Raw genomic sequence first — 18,594 nt, 5'->3', positions numbered from 1 at the left:
AAATTAGTTTCTTCCTGAATGAGAAATCCTAGATTTAACACTGCTAGATCTGCAGTGTCAGAATAATACTTTTGTTTGTGGTAGAATGTAAATGAAGGGTTCCTACATATTAAAGCTTTCAGTCTACAAAAGTTTAAAACTTAAACACAAAAGCACATCTATAAAAATCCTATTAATTTACCAGAATCGAGCTTTAAATATCAGCAAAAATTGCATCTGTAATGTAAAAAAAAAAAAAAATCAAATTCAGAAAAAGAATTTTTATTTCCATGTAAAAAAAAAAATACAGAGATTTTTTTCACAAACACAGACACCCTTGTTTCTTATTTTAATTTAAAAAACAAAACAAACATGCATTTCTAATTTTTTTCTAATTTAAACAGACCCATCAATGGTTTCACAAAGTGTTGTGGGCTGACTCTTAAAATACATCAACATTGTGACTAAAATTTGACATATTCACCTGAATGCTTTTGTACCGCTGCATTTTTATTTTTGAGTACAAAATATCTTAAAACTTGCCACAATATTTTGATTAGAAGAATTATTCTCTGACAAACATTAAGTATGTCATTTCTTCTTCTGCTCGTACAAACGGTTGCAGGTAAAGGACAAACTGAGCTCACAAAGTATGTATTGTGCTGAAATGTAGAACATGTAAATAAACAACGGTACTCTATAAGTTAGAGATTTTATTGTAATCTGAGGAAATGCTTGATTTGCTTCACTTCTTTTGCTCCTTTAACAAAGTTAAGTTTCCCTTTTTCCCCACATTGTGTGGTTCCAAAAGCTTGATTGCAGACAGAACTGAGTATTGGTCAGTTTCTCTTGAAGATATCATGAACACTAGCTTCGCCAGCTAGAAAAAGTTTGGGAACTTGACCTAAAAAGGCAATACAAGAAAAATTATTATAAAGAATTTAAAAAGTCTGAACAGACAATAGTAATAAATACAAAGAAACTGTTGCAACTTTTTATTTTTTGTAATATTTTTGTTATTACAGTTATTAATGTTATTGCATTAAACAGCGCACGATAAGAGAAACTTCTATTCTTTCAGCAGAATTGATGCATTGATATATTAATGTTTAATTTCATAACTCAACCATAACCTATTGTCTATAATCTACAAACTGAAAATATTGTTTTTTAAATCAATAAAAACATCCAACTCCTGTAATCTGGGTGGGTAACTAATTTTCAGACCGTAGTCATCATATGACAATAAAATGACATGTCATATTGATAAGTAGAACTTTATATTATCTTACTGCAAATGATCATAGGCTAGAAAAACAATTGTTAAGCAAGAATAAAGCAACAAATTCTTCTACATCTCTGTGTGTTTAGCCTAGTAATAAATAAAGTGCTATTAGTTGATTAGAACCACTTGAGCTTTTTACGTCAGTACAAAAATGAGGAAGGGACTGGAAGGTATTAGGAAATTTGACCAACAGGTAGTAAATTATTATATTATATTCCAAAACTCTGTGACCTTTAGCATCAGTATCAGTAGCTACTGCGCTGAGACTTTAGCAAAAAGGCTGAATATCCAACGGCATGCAAAGTCTGTATTCATGAAAACTGGAAACAACAAACACAAAACTTTGCATTAAAACAGTCCTTTGCTATGAAGTTTGCTATATTAATAAATGCACAAGCTTATGGCTCGAACTGACTACTTGACTAACTTAAAAAAAAAAGTTGTTAATCTGTTTTTTATTATGGGAAAACACAAGAGGGTGCTGATGTGGCTGCTCAGAGGTTTACAGTAGTCACCTTTAAGATTTTATTTTTATTTTTTTGTTAAGAAAAGCAGCAAATCAAAATTACTGTGCAGAATTAACACTTCATGCTTGATGAATTTCAATTTTCTGACTGACCACCAACTGACCGGTTAGGGACCTCTAAAGAGCTGGATGTGAACCAGAAGCTGTAAGATGTCCAGTCCTCCCCTAATAAACTGAATACATAAATCTAAAAGAGTGGTTTCTTATCTCATAAACTACCAAAATGTTACTTCCAGTGTTACAAGAGCTATTTTGGTTAAACAGAAAACAGTGACGTAGTAAATCAAGATCCCATTGAGAACAGCCAATTAATATTAGCTACATTCAGTCTAAATAGTTTTTCTCAATTCTCAGTTAAGATAGTCGGCTTAAGTCTGCGTTTTTCTGCACTTCTCAGAACACATACACAAAAAAATACATAAAAAAAAAATAGAGTAATTATAAAATCAGAATATCAGAATGTGAATGTGTCCAATAAGCTAGGACGAGTCTACACAGTTCTGTGCACTTTAGTGTGCATTCGCTGGAAGAGACCCCGGGGCTACACTGGTTGTCATGTGACACACGGCAACATAAGGCAGCAGAAATGAAGAAAAGAGAACTAGAAAGGTAGGAGATGCACTAGCATAAAAACAGGAAAACTAATGACTAAAGGCAGCAGAACTGATGAGCCAAGCCTCCACAGACTTCAATACACATTTAATATGCCCAGCACTCTAACATCTTTAATATGAGCCAATGTTTTATTAATTTGGCTTCATTCATATTCAGTGGTCAAACAGAAAACGTTCTCTAGAAGTTCAATCAAATAACAGAGACCACTTCTAAATTCGGATAAATGGAGGGAAGAGAAGGGATGAGGTGGGGGAAGGAACCAAATTAGGCTGGATCAGGAGGTAGTAAATCAGAAAGGTTTAACCGAGAGCAGTGTTGTGGAAGAAAGGATGTGAGCTTCAAAACCCCACAGGCGCAACGCACAGCAAACACACAGATATGTGGCTCTGTTCGCTCGTCGGCGCTCACAGAAAATGTCACTTCAAACACATTGACCACACTTACTGGCTTGCAGACCCGAACGTGTTTACTGGGAATCCTAGGAAATAAAGAGGAGAGAGATTTAGAGTTATAGCAACATGCAGATAAACTCAATCATGGGTGTGAGTTGTCTGCAGATGGGAGAGCGTAACGGATAGTTGGACTGATAAATGGACAGGCGGATGGGTGATGGGGGGATGAAAGGACAGACGGGCAGATTGATGGATGGATATTTGGATGAATGGATGAATAGATGGACGTACAGACAAATTGATGGAAAAATGGACAGATTGTATTTAAATGCATGGAAGACAGATAGATTGAGAGACTGCCAGAATGATGGATGAATGAACTGATGATAGACAGATTGCCTAGAGGGATGGATAAATGTGACTTTTAGACAGCAGAATAAGTTATAATGTCTGGAAACAGAAATGTTCTAAAAGCTCCATTTTCTTCTGACCTGGAAAATACTTAAAATCTAAGTCCATGCTTTTTTCAGACTGTGTAGCAATCCTGCATCATTTTTGGTTAGCAGTGGAAAAAAAATGGGCTAATTATTCTGATTCTTTATTTCGCTTTGAAAAATACACATTTATTTTAAAAGCAATTAATACAACACTATAAATGAATGACTGTAAAATTTAAGATAATTAACAAAACACCTGAGACACTGTTTGTTTTTATCTTGTAACCAGGTTGCTATGTATTGCAAATTTTTGCTCAGGTCCCTCTTGAAAATGAGATCTAGATCTCAACGGGGTTTACCTGATTAAATAAAGGAAAAAAATATATATATATATACTGTTAAACAACTAAAACTGTAACATTTGTTCCTGGAATTTAAAAATGGTGAGAGGAAACAACTACAACAAGAACAAAAAAAACCCAAAAAACAAAGTCAAGTGAAATAAATGCCTCACCTCCAGTCTGTGGCTGCTGTCCAAAGCCTGAGAAGCTGCTGGGCTGACTTCCAAATGTGGAGCCCTGCTGGACCAAGGTCCCGAACGAAGGAGGAGTCTGACTGGCCAGAGCACCAAACGAAGGGGCACTGGGAGCAGAAGAGAACCTGAAACACAAAGATAGTGTTATAGCAATACATCAAGGTTGAAACGAATTGGCACTAGCACATATAAGCCACCATTTGAATCAGTAATTTATGTAGACAAGCAGAAAACCATAATTCCCATCCTTGCTTGTAAAATTCCAAGGAAACATGTCTGAAAGGCGGAAGAAGTAGAATAACGTGCGAGAATTTTGAAATGAGAGGACACGATCTGTTCGTCTTTAATCTCTCCTACAGAAACCAAACCCACCGATTCCTGAGAGGGAAAACAGAGTATAAGCATCCCAGTGGAAGTAGTAGAGAGAGCAGGCCTGTTTAATCTGCAGGCAGCATGACCCCAAAGTGGGATTATCTGAGGGGAATAATCTACTCCTGCGCAGAGATCCATAGTTTTAGGCCCAGAGCCAACCAACCCAACCACTATCAAAACACACAATCAGGAAGGACAACACAAGAGCTCAACGCTGACAGCATCATTAGATTTGAAAAGTTAAGACAGGTGACAAAATTATATATTCCATTTCCTGTTAAATTTTAATTGTATTTTCTGTAAGAATAGAAATCGAAAAGCAAAAGGTAATTTGACAAATCACTGATCCAGCAAGGCTAAATACAAAGTCAACCCACACATTTCAGAGTATAATATGCAGTAAAAACGGAATATTTTCAATTTCTGCCAACTGAAGTCTTAATGGGTCAGGTGATTACTTTGAATTTGAAGATACATGAGATTTGACCAGGTAAGTGCTTTTCTAGACCACTGTATTTTCTTTCTTCGTTTATTGTACCGCTATAATGTGAAGATTTGCGTGTATGGTTTGTGTGTTTGAACTGAGCACACAAAGATGTTCAGATTTTCAAAAATGCTGGCTTGGGCTGCAGGCTGAATTCTGCTGCCGTTGCTCTTTCAGCTCAGCACAAACAGTCTGTTCATACCGACGTTTTCAAACTGTTTGAAACCGCAGCAATAAAATGACCCAAAACCAAGGATTGGATCCAACGCATCAAATAGCTACTCTCAGCAAAAGTCTGTCGTGCAATTGATAATACAATTTATGTAAAATATTTTGTCTTTTTTTTTTCCTCCTGGTATGGAGACGAACTTAGATGCTAATCAAAATTCTTACCCAAATCCTCCCATGTTTGCAGCAGCCGTTCCCTCTCCAAACACTTTACCAGTTGAGGGATTCAATGCATTGCTGAAGGAGGGGCTTGTGCCAAATGATGCTGTATTACCAAAAGCTGGGGAACCACCAAAAGACGGGGGACTCCCAAACACTGGAGGACTGCCAAAGCCCCCTGCATGAAGGAAAACGCAAGTAAGCTTAGCAACTGTGCACAGCAGGAAAAATAGAAAACAAAAACGCTACACTTGGACATTGATTAAATTTAAAAAAGTAGTGTAAGACAAACTCTTTATTGGTAAAAAGGTTTCAATTTACACACAAAAAAATTTGAAAGTATTTTTCTTGAATGCATCTAAAACAAATTAAACTTATGAGTGCTGTGTCATTTATTTGTAGTATTTTTTTACCAATTTAAAACAGAGCACTGTGATAACTTACAGACAGGACAAATAATTCACACCTAATTCGATGCTTCTGAGCAGCAGGGGAGAAGCGCAGTGCTGAAATTACAGCCAGGCCAGCAACATGCCCCAGTAAATAATTGATTGAGCTAATGTAACAAGATTACATTCCCCTTACAAAGGCCAGAGGTAGGACATTAATGTGCTGAGCTATACCAGTATCCCAGTGGAGCTGATAGCTGGGATCCCAGCAACAGCTAATTAGAAGAAAAATGACAAAAATTATGTTAGGATGAAACTCAGTTTAAATTTTATATCCCAGATACTGGTTTCGAATAAGATTATATTCGATTTTATGGTAATAAAAAAAGAACTCATTCCCAAGTCAGATCTCTTTTGATAAAATAAAAATGCTGTTACTGCTCTGTCCAGCAGATTAGACAGTTTAAGAACCGCAGGTCTAATTCAACCTCATCTAAAAGTTTAGAGAAATTAGTTTAAAAAAAGAAAAAAAAATGCTTTTTTATCATTTTTGAATTATGTTTTCAGTACGTGCAGAAGCAAAATATGAATAGAAAATTTGTTAAAATCAACTTGTGATGTTGTAAAGCAAAGATGAATCATGTCAATTTAACAATATGGAGAACCAAACCTTTTTTTCCCACACCTAATTTTCTATTTCCATACCTATGCAGACCTGAAAAATGGTAAAGTAAATTTCCACAGTTCCTAGACTTTTCAAGACTGTATAAGATCTCTGATGTTGTGGTATGATTAGCGTTTTATTACAACCTACCAGGTTTTGTTGGTGATGAAAAAGAGCCAAACCCCTGTGAAGCGACACTCCCTCCACCAGTGCTGAAAGTCCCACTGGGTTTCTGGTCTCCAAAGGCAGAGGAGGTCTGGCCGAACCCAAAGGCCTTTGCACCACTATTCCCAAAGAGATTGTTGGAACCTAGCGAGGAAATGGGAAAACAAAGCTAGGTCACAAGTAAGCCTGCCGCAAGCCTGCCTATCATGCAATCACTTTATTGCACGATAAATTAAAACGAGCTCAATGATTTCCATTCTGAAGATAAATATTTTCTGAAGTGGAATTACTAATACAGAGACATAACCTACATCTCGTTGCTTGTACTTGTGACAGTGCAATGACAATAAAGTTGAATTCTATTCTATTCTAATAATTCATTGTATTTATTGCTTTGGTTATGTGTGTGATTTATTTCCAATTCATTTATAGTATTTGCTTGTGTTTTATATTTAAAATATCTTCCAGTTGCAGTTTGGAGTGTTCTGAACAAAATGAAGGTTTATTAGTCTTTGAGAGGGCAAACTTGCATTATTATGCCATTAGCAATACATTAGTTGAAAATAGTCTCAGAACGACAATATTATCATACATTGCAGTAACTCCTCGACAGCAAAATGTGTTTTCGTGACAGGTTTAATACAAGATTAGTTCAATCAGAATCAGAACCAGTTTGTCTAAATTTGCGCACACAAAGATAATTTGCGGGCGGTTGCTGAGGCAAAAACTCGGGTGTGGGAGGAGTTTGGAGAGGCCATGGAGAAAGACTTCCGCACGGCTTCGAGGCGATTCTGGTCCACCATCCGGCGTCTCAGGGGGGGGAAGCGGTGCAGCACCAACACTGTTTATAGTGGGGATGGTGTGCTGCTGACCTCTACTCGGGACGTTGTGGGCCGGTGGGCAGAGTACTTCGAAGACCTCCTCAATCCCACCAACATGCCTTCCACTGAGGAAGCGGAGCCTGGGGACTCTGGGTTGGGCTCTCCAATCTCTGGGGGCGAGGTCGCCGAGGTGGTTAAAAAGCTCCGCGGTGGCAAGGCCCCGGGGGTGGATGAGATCCGCCCGGAGTTCCTTAAGGCTCTGGATGTTGTAGGGTTGTGTTGGTTGACGCGACTCTGCAATATCGCATGGACATCGGGGGCAGTTCCCCTGGATTGGCAGACTGGGGTGGTGGTCCCCCTGTTCAAAAAGGGGGACCGGAGGGTGTGCTCCAATTATAGAGGGGTCACACTCTTAAGCCTCCCTGGCAAGGTCTATTCAGGGGTCCTGGAGAGGAGGGTCCGTCGGATAGTCGAACCTCGGATTCAGGAAGAGCAGTGTGGTTTTCGTCCTGGTCGTGGAACACTGGACCAGCTCTACACCCTCAGCAGGGTCCTGGAGGGTGCATGGGAGTTCGCCCAACCAGTCTACATGTGTTTTGTGGACTTGGAGAAGGCGTTCGACCGTGTCCCTCGGGGAGCCCTGTGGGGGGTTCTCCGGGAGTATGGGGTACCGGGCCCTTTGATACGGGCTGTCAGGTCCCTGTATGACCGGTGTCAGAGTCTGGTCCGCATTGCCGGCAGTAAGTCGGGCTCGTTTCCGGTGAGAGTTGGACTCCGCCAGGGCTGCCCTTTGTCACCGATTCTGTTCATCACTTTCATGGACAGAATTTCTAGGCGCAGCCAAGGTGTTGAGGGGATCTGATTTGGTGGCCTCAGGATCTCATCTCTGCTTTTCGCAGACGATGTGGTCCTTTTGGCTTCATCAGATCGTGATCTGCAGCTCTCGCTGGATCGGTTCGCAGCCGAGTGTGAAGCGGCCGGGATGGGGATCAGTGCCTCCAAATCCGAGGCCATGGTCTTGAGCCGGAAAAGGGTAGAGTGCCTTCTCCGGGTCAGGGGGGGTGTCCTGCCCCAAGTGGAGGAGTTTAAGTATCTCGGGATCTTGTTCACGAATGGGGGAAGAAGGGAGCGGGAGATCGACAGGCGGATTGGCGCAGCGTCTGCTGTCAAGCGGGCGCTGTACCGGTCCGTCGTGGTGAAGAGAGAGCTGAGCCAAAAAGCGAGGCTCTCGATTTACCGGTCGATCTACGTTCCCACCCTCATCTATGGTCATGAGCTTTGGGTCATGACCGAAAGAACGAGATCGCGGATACAAGCGGCCGAAATGGGTTTTCTCCGTAGGGTGGCTGGGCTCTCCCTTAGAGATAGGGTGAGAAGCTCAGTCATCCGGGAGGGACTCAGAGTAGAGCCGCTGCTCCTTCACATCGAGAGGAGCCAGTTGAGGTGGCTTGGGCATCTGGTCAGGATGCCTCCTGGACGCCTCCCTGGTGAGGTGTTCCGGGCACGTCCCACCGGGAGGAGGCCCCGGGGAAGACCCAGGACACGCTGGAGGGACTATGTCTCTCGGCTGGCCTGGGAACGCCTCGGGATTCCCCCGGAAGAGCTGGAAGAAGTGGCCGGGGAGAGGGAAGTCTGGGCCTCCCTTCTGAAGCTGCTACCCCCGCGACCCGACCTCGGATAAGCGGAAGAAGATGGATGGATGGATGGAAAGATAATTTGCTTTGGATCCACTTTGTTCTCAATGTACAGACATTTAAAAGTAAATATATATAAATATTAAATAAGCTACTAATTAAATGTTTTTTGTTTACATTTATAGTGAATGCGTACTCTTATTTTTTTTTTTTTTAAAGAAAAAATAACCAACATACCAGACTGAGCGGGCTGCCCAAACCCTCCAGTTGAACCAGCGGCGCCGAATGGGTTCTTGTTGGCGGCATCCTCACTCGGTTTGCCCCCGAGGCCGCTGAAGAATCCTCCAGAAGATGAACCTGCTGCATTGGCTGAAGTTGAACCAAACAAACTGTTTCCTGATGAAGACTGCAGATGGGATAAACAAAGCAGGAAGATTGCAATTTTTTTTATATGTTCTACTTTTCAAAAAAAAAAAATTAAAATTAGCTCTAGTTAGTGAATCATACTTGTCCAAATACACTTCCAGTTGCAGACTGTTGGCCAAATACGGGGTTGGCAGCAGAGGAACCAAATCCTGAGACAAAAACATTATTTAATTAATATAATGAATGAGTTTGTAAAAGACAGGTATAAAAGGTTTTCTAAATTCTGGCAGATACTTGAAAACAAACATCATAGAATGAGAATATTTGAGAAGAGAACTGTGTGCAACACAATAAGATTGGCTATTAATAACAATAATATTAAAAAAAAGCATCCACTTGTAAGATTCTGCCATTTAATACCATCAATTCTCACCAAATGAGCAGGCTGGTCAAATAAGTTGACATTTATCACACATCATCCAGCTGCTTATCGCTCTTGGGCACATATCTTTATTCATAAGATGTCAGATGATGTTAACTTCAACAACAGAAGACACAAGAGTGTCATATTACTGCTTTTAGCCATGTAGCTCTGAGAACTTTTTTTTTATGGTTCTGAATAACAAGATGGTTTCTGGGTAACTGTTCTAAAATTAAAACCCAGTGAGTTATAAATGGAAAGATCATTGAATGTGTTCTAGGACATAGTTATTAGAGTTATATACAAACTGTGGTGACAAACAATATAGTATTTAAATACATTGGTTACTGCTCAGACTCACCTGAGGGTTGACCAAAACTGAATCCTGAAGATGAGGACGTGGTGGTGTTACTGCCAAAGCCTGATGGCTGCCCAAACCCAGAGCTCTGACCAAACGCAGGAGTTGTGCTTTGTCCGAACATCCCTGACCCAGTGCTGCTGGCCGTGTTGGTGCTTCCACTGCCGAAGGAGAACGAACTTGCACCGCCAGCAGTTGAAGCCCCAAAAAGACTCGTTCCCCCAGTTGTTGCACTGCTAGAGCTTGGTCCAAATACCGACTGGGTAAAAGAAAAACCGCTAGATGATCCGGCGCTGCCAGCAGGTTGGCCGAAGCCACTCTGCCCAAACACGGATTTGTTAAAACCTGCCCCAGTTGAAGCACTAAACCCAGTCGAGCCAAATCCTGTTGCTGAGGGGGCAGAGGAAGCCGGAGGTACAACTTGTTGCCCAAAAACAGTGTTGGCAGTGGTGGTTGGTGCAGGGGTAACGGTTGTAGGGGTGGTAGTTGTGGCTACAGGAGCAGCTGTGTTGATAACTGGTGTGGCCCCAATAGAGCTGCTGTCTGTCGTCGCAGGAGCTGGAACAGGAGCAGAAGCAGGGACAGGAGTAGCAGCTGGCGCAGGAGTAGGCTGTGTAAAAATGGAACCTGGTTTTTCGGAAATGGGAACCTGGAATGCTGGCGGGGCTCCCTGAGAGACAGGCGCCATGGTGGGAACAGCAGAAGTGGAAACAGAAGAAGTGAACGAGAGGTCTGGGGTGGCTTTTGTTGAGAAAGGCACAACGGATGGTGCTGGAGGAGTTACTTCAGCTGGTGCAACATTGGCAGAAGGAAGGTCTTGGATAGTGGCAGTTGTCAGCGCAGGAAGTGCAGGTGTGGTTGTTGCAGTAGATGAGGAATCCACTGCAGGTTCTGGGGCCACAGACTGACTGGCGTTTTCCCCAGCTGGTTCAGTGGTGCTTGGCTCTTTTTCAGGGGGTGGTGTAGGTTCTGAGAGCTGTGGGGGAGCTTTTGGCTCCTCTGAAGAACCTGCAAGAAGGCTACTAAAAGACGTAGGCAAGGTTGAAGGTGTGGCGTTAGACGGGGGAAGAGAGAAAGTTGTCTTGGAGTTTGTTTCAGGAGGCTTGAACAAACTGCTTGATGAAGCGCCTTTAGACAAATCTGTAGTTCCAGAATCTTCTGCTGGCTTTTGGAAACCTGACGCAAAGCTGAATGATTGTACTCCCTTGCCACTGCCAAGTCCAGGTTCCCCAAAGGTAAATGCAGCAGCTGGCTTTGTTACAGTATCCTTGATTTCTTCTCCTGGGCCAACGCGTAGTCCAGAAAAACAGCCGAGAGTTTCTCCTCCAGAGGTCTTCGGTGGTTGTGGCTCCGTCCTGAAGGCTGTGGAGAGGGAGCTGTGTTTGGCTGCTTCACCTGATGTGCTTAAGGGCAGCGTGGGAGTTCCAGTGCCAATACTAGAGGCCACAGACTTTGGGGTTAGAGAGAACGGCTCTTCTGCAGTCTGACCAAATACCATCTTGCCATTTCCACCAAAGGAGAATTTACTGACATCTTTAACTGCTGGGAAATAAAAGGAGAAACAACTGAAACTATGTGGATATATCGAACGATTATTTAACACTATTGATACCAAGTCACTGAAAGGGCTTTACCCTGTGTCATTCCAGCTCCTTGTGAAACAGAAGGGAAGGGGAACCCTGCTGACCTGCAAAAGCAACAAAGTTGTGATGTAAACCTGTTCAACAAAGACAGTAATAGATAATCTCAGGCTGCTTTTTTTTCCATGACTGAAGTCAACTTACCCTGGTGTGAAGGAAAATGGTTTGCTGATGTTTGGCTCCACAGAACTATTAGGAACATCAGAAACATCTGTTTTGGACGACGGACCTTCAGGAAAAAGTTAATCAAGTTAGTAAAAAGCTACCAAAGTCAGATAACAAAAAGCCAAAAAGATCACGAGAAGGAGCGGACATACGTATAACGATTAAATGCTTGGACTGATATGATCATTTTCGACAGGTAATGAGATTAAACTTTCAAGCTGTGCTGTACATCCTCAAACAGAATAACTAATCGATACTTACCAAAAACAAAGCCCGGCTGTAGACCGTATGTACTTTCATTTGAAATCTTCTGAATCCCTGGGGTGGTAGTCTGCCGAGATACAATGAATTTATAATGAAAACATGGAATTAACAAATAAAGGCAACTTTGAACACTTCTACTTTTACATAGTATTCACTAAATTTCATCTTAAGGCAGATGGAGGGGAATAAAAATAGTATGTACAGTACAGACCAAAAGTTTGGACACACCTTTCTAATTCAATGGGTTTTCCTTATTTTCATGACTATTTATAAGGCAAGAAATCCCACTTATTAACCTGACAGGGCACAACTATGAAGTGAAAACCATTTCAGGTGACGACCTCTTGAAGCTCATCAAGAAAATGCAGTGTGTGCAAAGCAGTAATCACAGCAAAAGGTTGCTACTTTGAAGAAACTAGAATATAAGGGGTATTTTCAGTTGTTTTACACTTTTTTGTTTAGTGCATATTTCCACATGTGTTATTCATAGTTTTGATGCCTTCAGTGTGAATCTACAATGTCAATAGTCACGAAAATAAAGGACACTCATTGAATTAAAAGGTGTGTCCAAACTTTTGGTCTGTACTGTATGTGCTTGAGCCGTTCTTGTTTTGGTTATTTTGGAAATGTACGAGAACAGCTTTTGTGGGAGGGTCCACTGTGTCAACCAACAGCAATTTTTAGCCTCAATACGAGAGAAACCCGAGACATTTCTCACCTATGCAGTTAAAATTGTCCCCAGTTGAAAAACTGTGAGCAATCAGAGGATTTTTGCACATCTAATGCAGTATAGAGGTACAAGGACACATATTCAGATATATTAAACAAGAAATATCTTTTCACTAAAGTAACACTCCTGAAAACTCTAAAAAAATATATATATACAGAAGTTACTTATTTTTGGCTATGAGTTTGGGTATTGCTATAGTATTTTCAAGCCAACTACTTTATGTTTCAGAAAGGTAGTTACATTTAAACATTTTGTTGAGTGACTATTATGAGATATTTTATTAGGGAAAAAAAAAAAAAAAAAAAAAAAAAAAAACAGGTGTCATGTGGGTGAAAAAAAAAGTTGCTCACACTCACTCGCTTGACTTGGTTGGCAAAAGCCTGATTTGTGAGATCCGGCACCGAAGAGCTGGGAAAGAAAAACAGAAGAGGGAGAGTTGGTATAAAACAAAATATGTTACTGGGTTATTTTAAGTGAAATAATCATTTAAATAACAAAACAGTCATTCTCCATATTTTTGTTTCGTCAAAGTCACAACAAAAATAAAATATCAGTCATTTTTAAAGTCATAAAAAACTGAAAACTGTAATATCAGTTGCTATGCAATGCTGTAAACGTTGCCATTAATGCCATCAGTCCACTTAAAGTGATAATTGTTTAACATAAATCCAAGATTTTACAATTTTCTTGATTTAGATTGCCAATAATTATCTTGTTTAAATTCATGAAGCTGACACCAGAAGTAAATGTGGTCTAAATTATTAGTAGTGTCTACCTGATGATGGAAGAAACCTGAACAGGCAGCCCTTTTTCTTTGAGCTCCTGAACATTGACCACCTGAGGAACAGTCTTTAAGGTGGACTCTGTCAAGGAACTGCTAACAGGAGCTGGAAGACATAAAACATCAGTATTGTACAGGATGAGTGTCTATAAGGTGTTTAAAGTATCAAAAATGTTTCTATGATGAATTAAGTTGTTGGAGGAATAACATTGTCAGATGTTATTGTCTGGAGCTCAAAGTGGTTCAATTTAGAGTGTTTTGTCTTCAAGCCATTGTCTCCCTCTAGTGATTTAAAAAAGGCATTGCAACATGAAGTAGAACAGATTTCCTATTTATTACATATTTTATAGATCTACTGGAACATATTCAATGTTCAGAGTAAATAAGGATTAATTTTGAATAGAATTCAAACAAATCTAAGTAAAATTTTCAGCTTGTATCTTAATAGCTCCTACATTAATGGTGTTTCTGCTGCTTTAAAACACTTCCTGATCATCTCTTAGGCCTGAAATGTCCACCCTCAAAACAGATAAGACTAATAATGCTGGCAGATACTGAAAAACAGACTAAATGGATTATTTAAAATATGAGTCACTCAAACAACATTAATTACCAATAAAGCTGTTCTGGCCCTTGTCAAAATGGTTGCACACTGAATTGCAGCCTTTTCTTCAAGAAACTCAAAAAAGTATATGAGCATGTTCTACGGGAATTATATAACCATTATAATTAAGCTGACTAAATACTATAATTTAATTATAGTATTTTTCAAATGATGTCATTTTCATTAAACTATTGTAATGACGTCAACACAAAGGTATTTAAGAGATTAAATGGAGCTCGATATTTACACCACGGTCAAACAAGACATTCCTCAAACTCTAGTATTGTTTTAAGTACTTGTATTTGTTTTAAGTGGTCAATATTGCTGTACTAAAATATACTGGATGCATGCTCAATAACTCACATCATAAAAAACTATATTCTTCAAACATGTAATTTAAAAACAAATACCCAAGATGATACCCAAGTCATGATTTAGGACTTGAGTATCATCCAAAAACCTGATACAAACTAAGCAAAATATAAAAAAATTTGATACACTGCAGCCAGGTAGCCAGTATTTAAGTGAAAGAGATGCTATGGAGTACAACCACAAAATTATTGATGTCTATATCGCATCTACCTGCCTATTGGCTATTAATTTTCCTTTCCCTGAGATGTGCAAGCAGTGTGTCCAAGAGGAGAAAGCAAAAACTTAAAACACAGGAAGAGTTGTTCCATTTAGAGAGAAAGAAATCCCAAAGACCTATTATTTTAGAGTGAAGCTAAATAAATTTAAATGCAAAACGAAATTAAATCTAATAAGGAGTACTGCAAAGAATCGTTGATCTCATTAGAAAAAATGCGTTGGATTAAAGATGGTAAGACATCAATTTAAGAAGTTCCACCTACCTGGTTTCTGATTGGCCATTTGTCTGCGCATGGCTGCATTGGCTGCAGCCTGCTGGGCAGACATGGGGACAGTTCTCTCTGTTGGAGGAGCGCCATGTTTTACCGTCTTTGTGGCAAGAGCAGTGCTGTCAGCCCCACTGAGATTGATTTTATTAGTTGGAACTAAAACATAAAAGCAGCACATATGATGGTAAGTAATTTTACTGTTAAAAGTGACAGCTTTATTTAATATGAAAGATGGAAAACTCTAAAAAAATCCAGTTTATTATTTTAGCAATTTGAACTCGATAATAAGCAGGCAGTATATAATTACCAGGACTGGGAATAGGGCTCAGTCCAAAACCCAAAGATGGTGCTGAGTGAATCTTTGGTAGCGGGGTGGACTGAATGCCTCCAAAGCCTGGTTGGATAGACGGGGTCCTTACAACAGTGGGGTGGCGGGGGGTGGATAACGCTGTCACAGCTGGGGGCTGTAGTGGTTGTAGTTCTTCCTCTTCCTGGTCCAAGTGAGACGGGTGAGGCTCCAAGGACTGGGACAGAGAGGACGTTGAGCTTGCATCATCCAGGTCCTCATAGTATTTTGGGGAAAGGAACGCTGACCGAGACAAGTTGGCTACAATGGGGAATAAAAAGTAAAAAAAACCCAAACAATTACTTTGCAGTAACTTTTTTCACTCTGTTTGAAAGTTATTCATTCTTATACAGATCTGGGTGTTTGTTCAGACTTTAACATAAATGAAAGCAAAGATTTTTAAATTGCATGCAACTATCTAAAATGAAAGTACCTGGTGCAGTTGAGCGTACAGGAGGCATCTGTCCCTTTGAGAGGAAATTGCGAAGTTGGGACTGTTTAATTGGTGATATCTTGACTGCTGATAAAAACATAATGCCAGTGTTTTAAAAAATTCAAATATTGTTCATGACTTTATATAAAAAAAAACTGGGAAATACCTGAAGATCTGGCTTTGACTTTAGGTGGAGTAACATCCAGCCTGGCTTTCAGGAATGCATCCTTTAAACTCTCAAGCTCATTTTCAAAACTACGAAAACAGAGAAAAAACATAATTTAGCTAGAATTACTTTTAGTCGAAGACCGAAAGCACCACAATGTCTCTGGTAGCAGGGTGGACTAAATGCCACCCTGCTAACACACACACGTCCTTTTTTTAAAATCTGCCTTTAAAAACAACTTTACAACAGTAATAAAGTCAAGTTTGTGAACATTGACATTTTGTTAATTGAATGCTGAGTGCTAAAGGTTTTTGGATATCTCACTTCTTCATAACAAAAATTGAAACTCTTAAAGGGTTTTTCTTATCTTTAAAGAAAAATTGTTTTCATTTTCTATCAGAAACAAATTTCTTGGTTGAATTACATTTTTACATTTAAATCTGCTGGAGTAATAAGCATTGCTGTTCTTAACTGTATGGAAGCTGAAATCTTTGTAGAAAAGTAATATATTTTGGGGTCCAAATTTGAGAATGTCCTCTGACTTGGAGTCAGAGAAGTTTCATCTGAAATTTAGAAACCACATAAAAAGTGCACAATTGAAGCAATGACTTTTTGTTCTAAGTTGATTTCAAACAATTTTGTTTATTAAAATAGTAAAGTCTGTCCATACAACTTGATAAGTATATGGACTTCCAAAATAGCTAAACCATTAAAGTTAAGAGCCAATTTTAAAGAAAATGTAATATTTTAGGAAAACCTGATAGTGATTGCAGTCTGGAAATAAAAGCATTTTATATTCTTAATTATCTTTTTTTTTGATACTCGTATGGATTTGGAAAGTATTCAAATTTTTTATAATAGTTGTAAAAATGTAACTATGGAACCAATAAAATGTTGCAGATTATACATCCTAAATACAAGCGTAATTCTCTGCCCAATCCTTTTATTTACCCAGCAGCTGTAGGTCCAGTTGCAATGTTCTGGCTAATGGAAGGAGCAGCATTTTTACTGTAAAGGCGCAGTGATGTGAGCTCCTGAACCAGCTGGTCCAGTCGGTTCTTTTGCTGGTTGATGATATAGATGTTGTTGGACAGTGTAGTGAACAGACCCTCCCGTCCAGGAACAACCATGTGTCTGTAAAGAAACAATAAGCAAACACAATATTCTAAGTATTCAGAGATTTTAAAATGCTGGTGGGATCATCTGTTAGGCTTTAGACTCACTTCTGCTTCTTCTTCTTCTCCAGGTGTTTTTCCCATTCCACGTCTAAGACGTCATTAACGTCTTCCACAGCAGATGTGACATACTGGTAAAGTCTGCGAATTTCCTGAGTTAGAAAAAACAAATCCACCACATTTTTTTGGAGGGGAACAGGCAGGTAATTTTTTTTACATGACTCATAAATACTTAGTAATACTACAACTGTGGCATTAGTTAATATTTTACTGCACATCTCACCTTGAGCTGTTCTTCGCTGCGTGGATCTAGAGACTTTTTGTACAGCAGCTGTCTGTAATTTTTGTCTTTGCTCAACTCGCTCTGCGTTTTGGCTTCCTCTGCCCCAGCAAAGCCTTCAATTAAAGTGGTCTTCAGCGTCCCAATGTCCCCATGGAGAGACTTTGAAATCAGAAGAAAGAAAATGATTGATGTCAACTTCAATTATTTTTCTTGGTCTTCACTTAGTCTTTTTGCAAATTAAGGTTACGAAAATGGAACACAAAAAGGGATCTTTTAGTTGCTGTGGAGCTGCCAGAGTGCAGGCAGCATCTGATTTTGCAATTAATAATAAGCGTTACAGTATGCTTTGATGAATAGTACATACAATGTTTTACTAAATTCTTTTAATGTTAAAAAATGCAAAACAAAACATTCACTTAAAATATTTTCTTCAAAAGGAAACTTTAAAAATAACTATAACCACTATCATTTTTTGTGCGAGTAATACATTTGTGCTAGATCTTGTGGCTTTAGATCGACTCAAGTTGTTTTTGAGCAATAATTTTTATTAAACACAGTGTTACCTCAGTGGTTTCTTTTATTTCCAGGGTGAAGATGTGAAGGTCTTCAGATTCTTTTCTCAGATCCTTCATCCCGTCGTTAGTACCAACCTTAAAGTCAGCTTTCGTGCTGCGCGATTTCAGGTCGTCTAACTCCTTCTGGAAGTGTGCAATCTGATGACAAGCCAAAAACATTTCATTTCTACTGTGTATTAGAGCAGTTTTACCAATTATATTATAGATCTAGAACATGTATTTATAAAATACAGCGATGTTATGAAACATTTACAGATTTTCCAAAAACGTTTGAGCATAGACTCCTTTACAAGCTGATAACTGACTAACCTAAAAGACTTTAAGCACTAAAATGAAAGAAAAAACATTTTAAGTTTATTACCAACTTTCTTATTTGATTTTAACTCACATTTTGTAACTGTTCACAGTGATTTATAATCTCAATAGAATGTTTCCTACTCTCATCTTTGTCATAAATGTTACTTTTATTTTAATTTTTAAAAATGCAACAAACAGCTTCAACAAACTTTAAAAGAGGGTGCAGAAGTTGGAATTTATTGCATTTTTTTTTCTATTCACACAATTTAAAAATTACACACATAGCCCTAAATATGCATATTCACCCCCCACTAATGTTTGCTGAAATGATGTTTAGCAGTGAGCAAAAAAAAAAAAAAAAAACACCCACTTGCTATAGACCTCAAGAAGCTTCTGACATAATCATTGCTGGATATTTGACCACTGATTTTAACAGAACTGATAGAGT

At 39.2% G+C, this 18,594-nt stretch overlaps 1 protein-coding gene across 5 annotated transcripts in view; it reads right to left on the bottom strand.

Annotated features, from left to right (window-relative positions):
- Positions 1–371: 371 nt before the first annotated feature.
- Positions 372–18,594, bottom strand: part of nup214 (nucleoporin 214) — a 29,701-nt gene continuing 11,478 nt past the window's right edge. For 2 of the 5 annotated variants that reach the window (XM_028025314.1, XM_028025318.1), the window contains exons 16-36: positions 17,838–17,987; positions 17,275–17,433; positions 17,040–17,143; positions 16,768–16,950; positions 15,817–15,905; positions 15,651–15,737; positions 15,179–15,478; positions 14,866–15,027; positions 13,405–13,516; positions 12,980–13,037; positions 11,897–11,966; positions 11,615–11,699; positions 11,465–11,517; positions 9,834–11,372; positions 9,193–9,260; positions 8,923–9,091; positions 6,216–6,374; positions 5,019–5,190; positions 3,749–3,894; positions 2,850–2,883; positions 372–883 (exon numbers count right to left, since the gene is read on the bottom strand). In XM_028025314.1, the coding sequence (XP_027881115.1) occupies positions 847–883; positions 2,850–2,883; positions 3,749–3,894; positions 5,019–5,190; positions 6,216–6,374; positions 8,923–9,091; positions 9,193–9,260; positions 9,834–11,372; positions 11,465–11,517; positions 11,615–11,699; positions 11,897–11,966; positions 12,980–13,037; positions 13,405–13,516; positions 14,866–15,027; positions 15,179–15,478; positions 15,651–15,737; positions 15,817–15,905; positions 16,768–16,950; positions 17,040–17,143; positions 17,275–17,433; positions 17,838–17,987 (3,936 nt within the window). In that variant the 3' untranslated portion in view covers positions 372–846. The remainder of the gene's footprint in view (positions 884–2,849; positions 2,884–3,748; positions 3,895–5,018; positions 5,191–6,215; positions 6,375–8,922; positions 9,092–9,192; positions 9,261–9,833; positions 11,373–11,464; positions 11,518–11,614; positions 11,700–11,896; positions 11,967–12,979; positions 13,038–13,404; positions 13,517–14,865; positions 15,028–15,178; positions 15,479–15,650; positions 15,738–15,816; positions 15,906–16,767; positions 16,951–17,039; positions 17,144–17,274; positions 17,434–17,837; positions 17,988–18,594) is intronic. The other 3 variants (XM_028025316.1, XM_028025315.1, XM_028025317.1) reach the window with 3 other exon arrangements.

This window comes from Xiphophorus couchianus, chromosome 8, assembly GCF_001444195.1.
Source record: "Xiphophorus couchianus chromosome 8, X_couchianus-1.0, whole genome shotgun sequence".
NCBI lineage: Eukaryota > Metazoa > Chordata > Actinopteri > Cyprinodontiformes > Poeciliidae > Xiphophorus > Xiphophorus couchianus.
The sequence above is the reverse complement of the archived record's forward strand: the minus strand, read 5'-3'. Positions and strand labels throughout refer to the sequence as shown.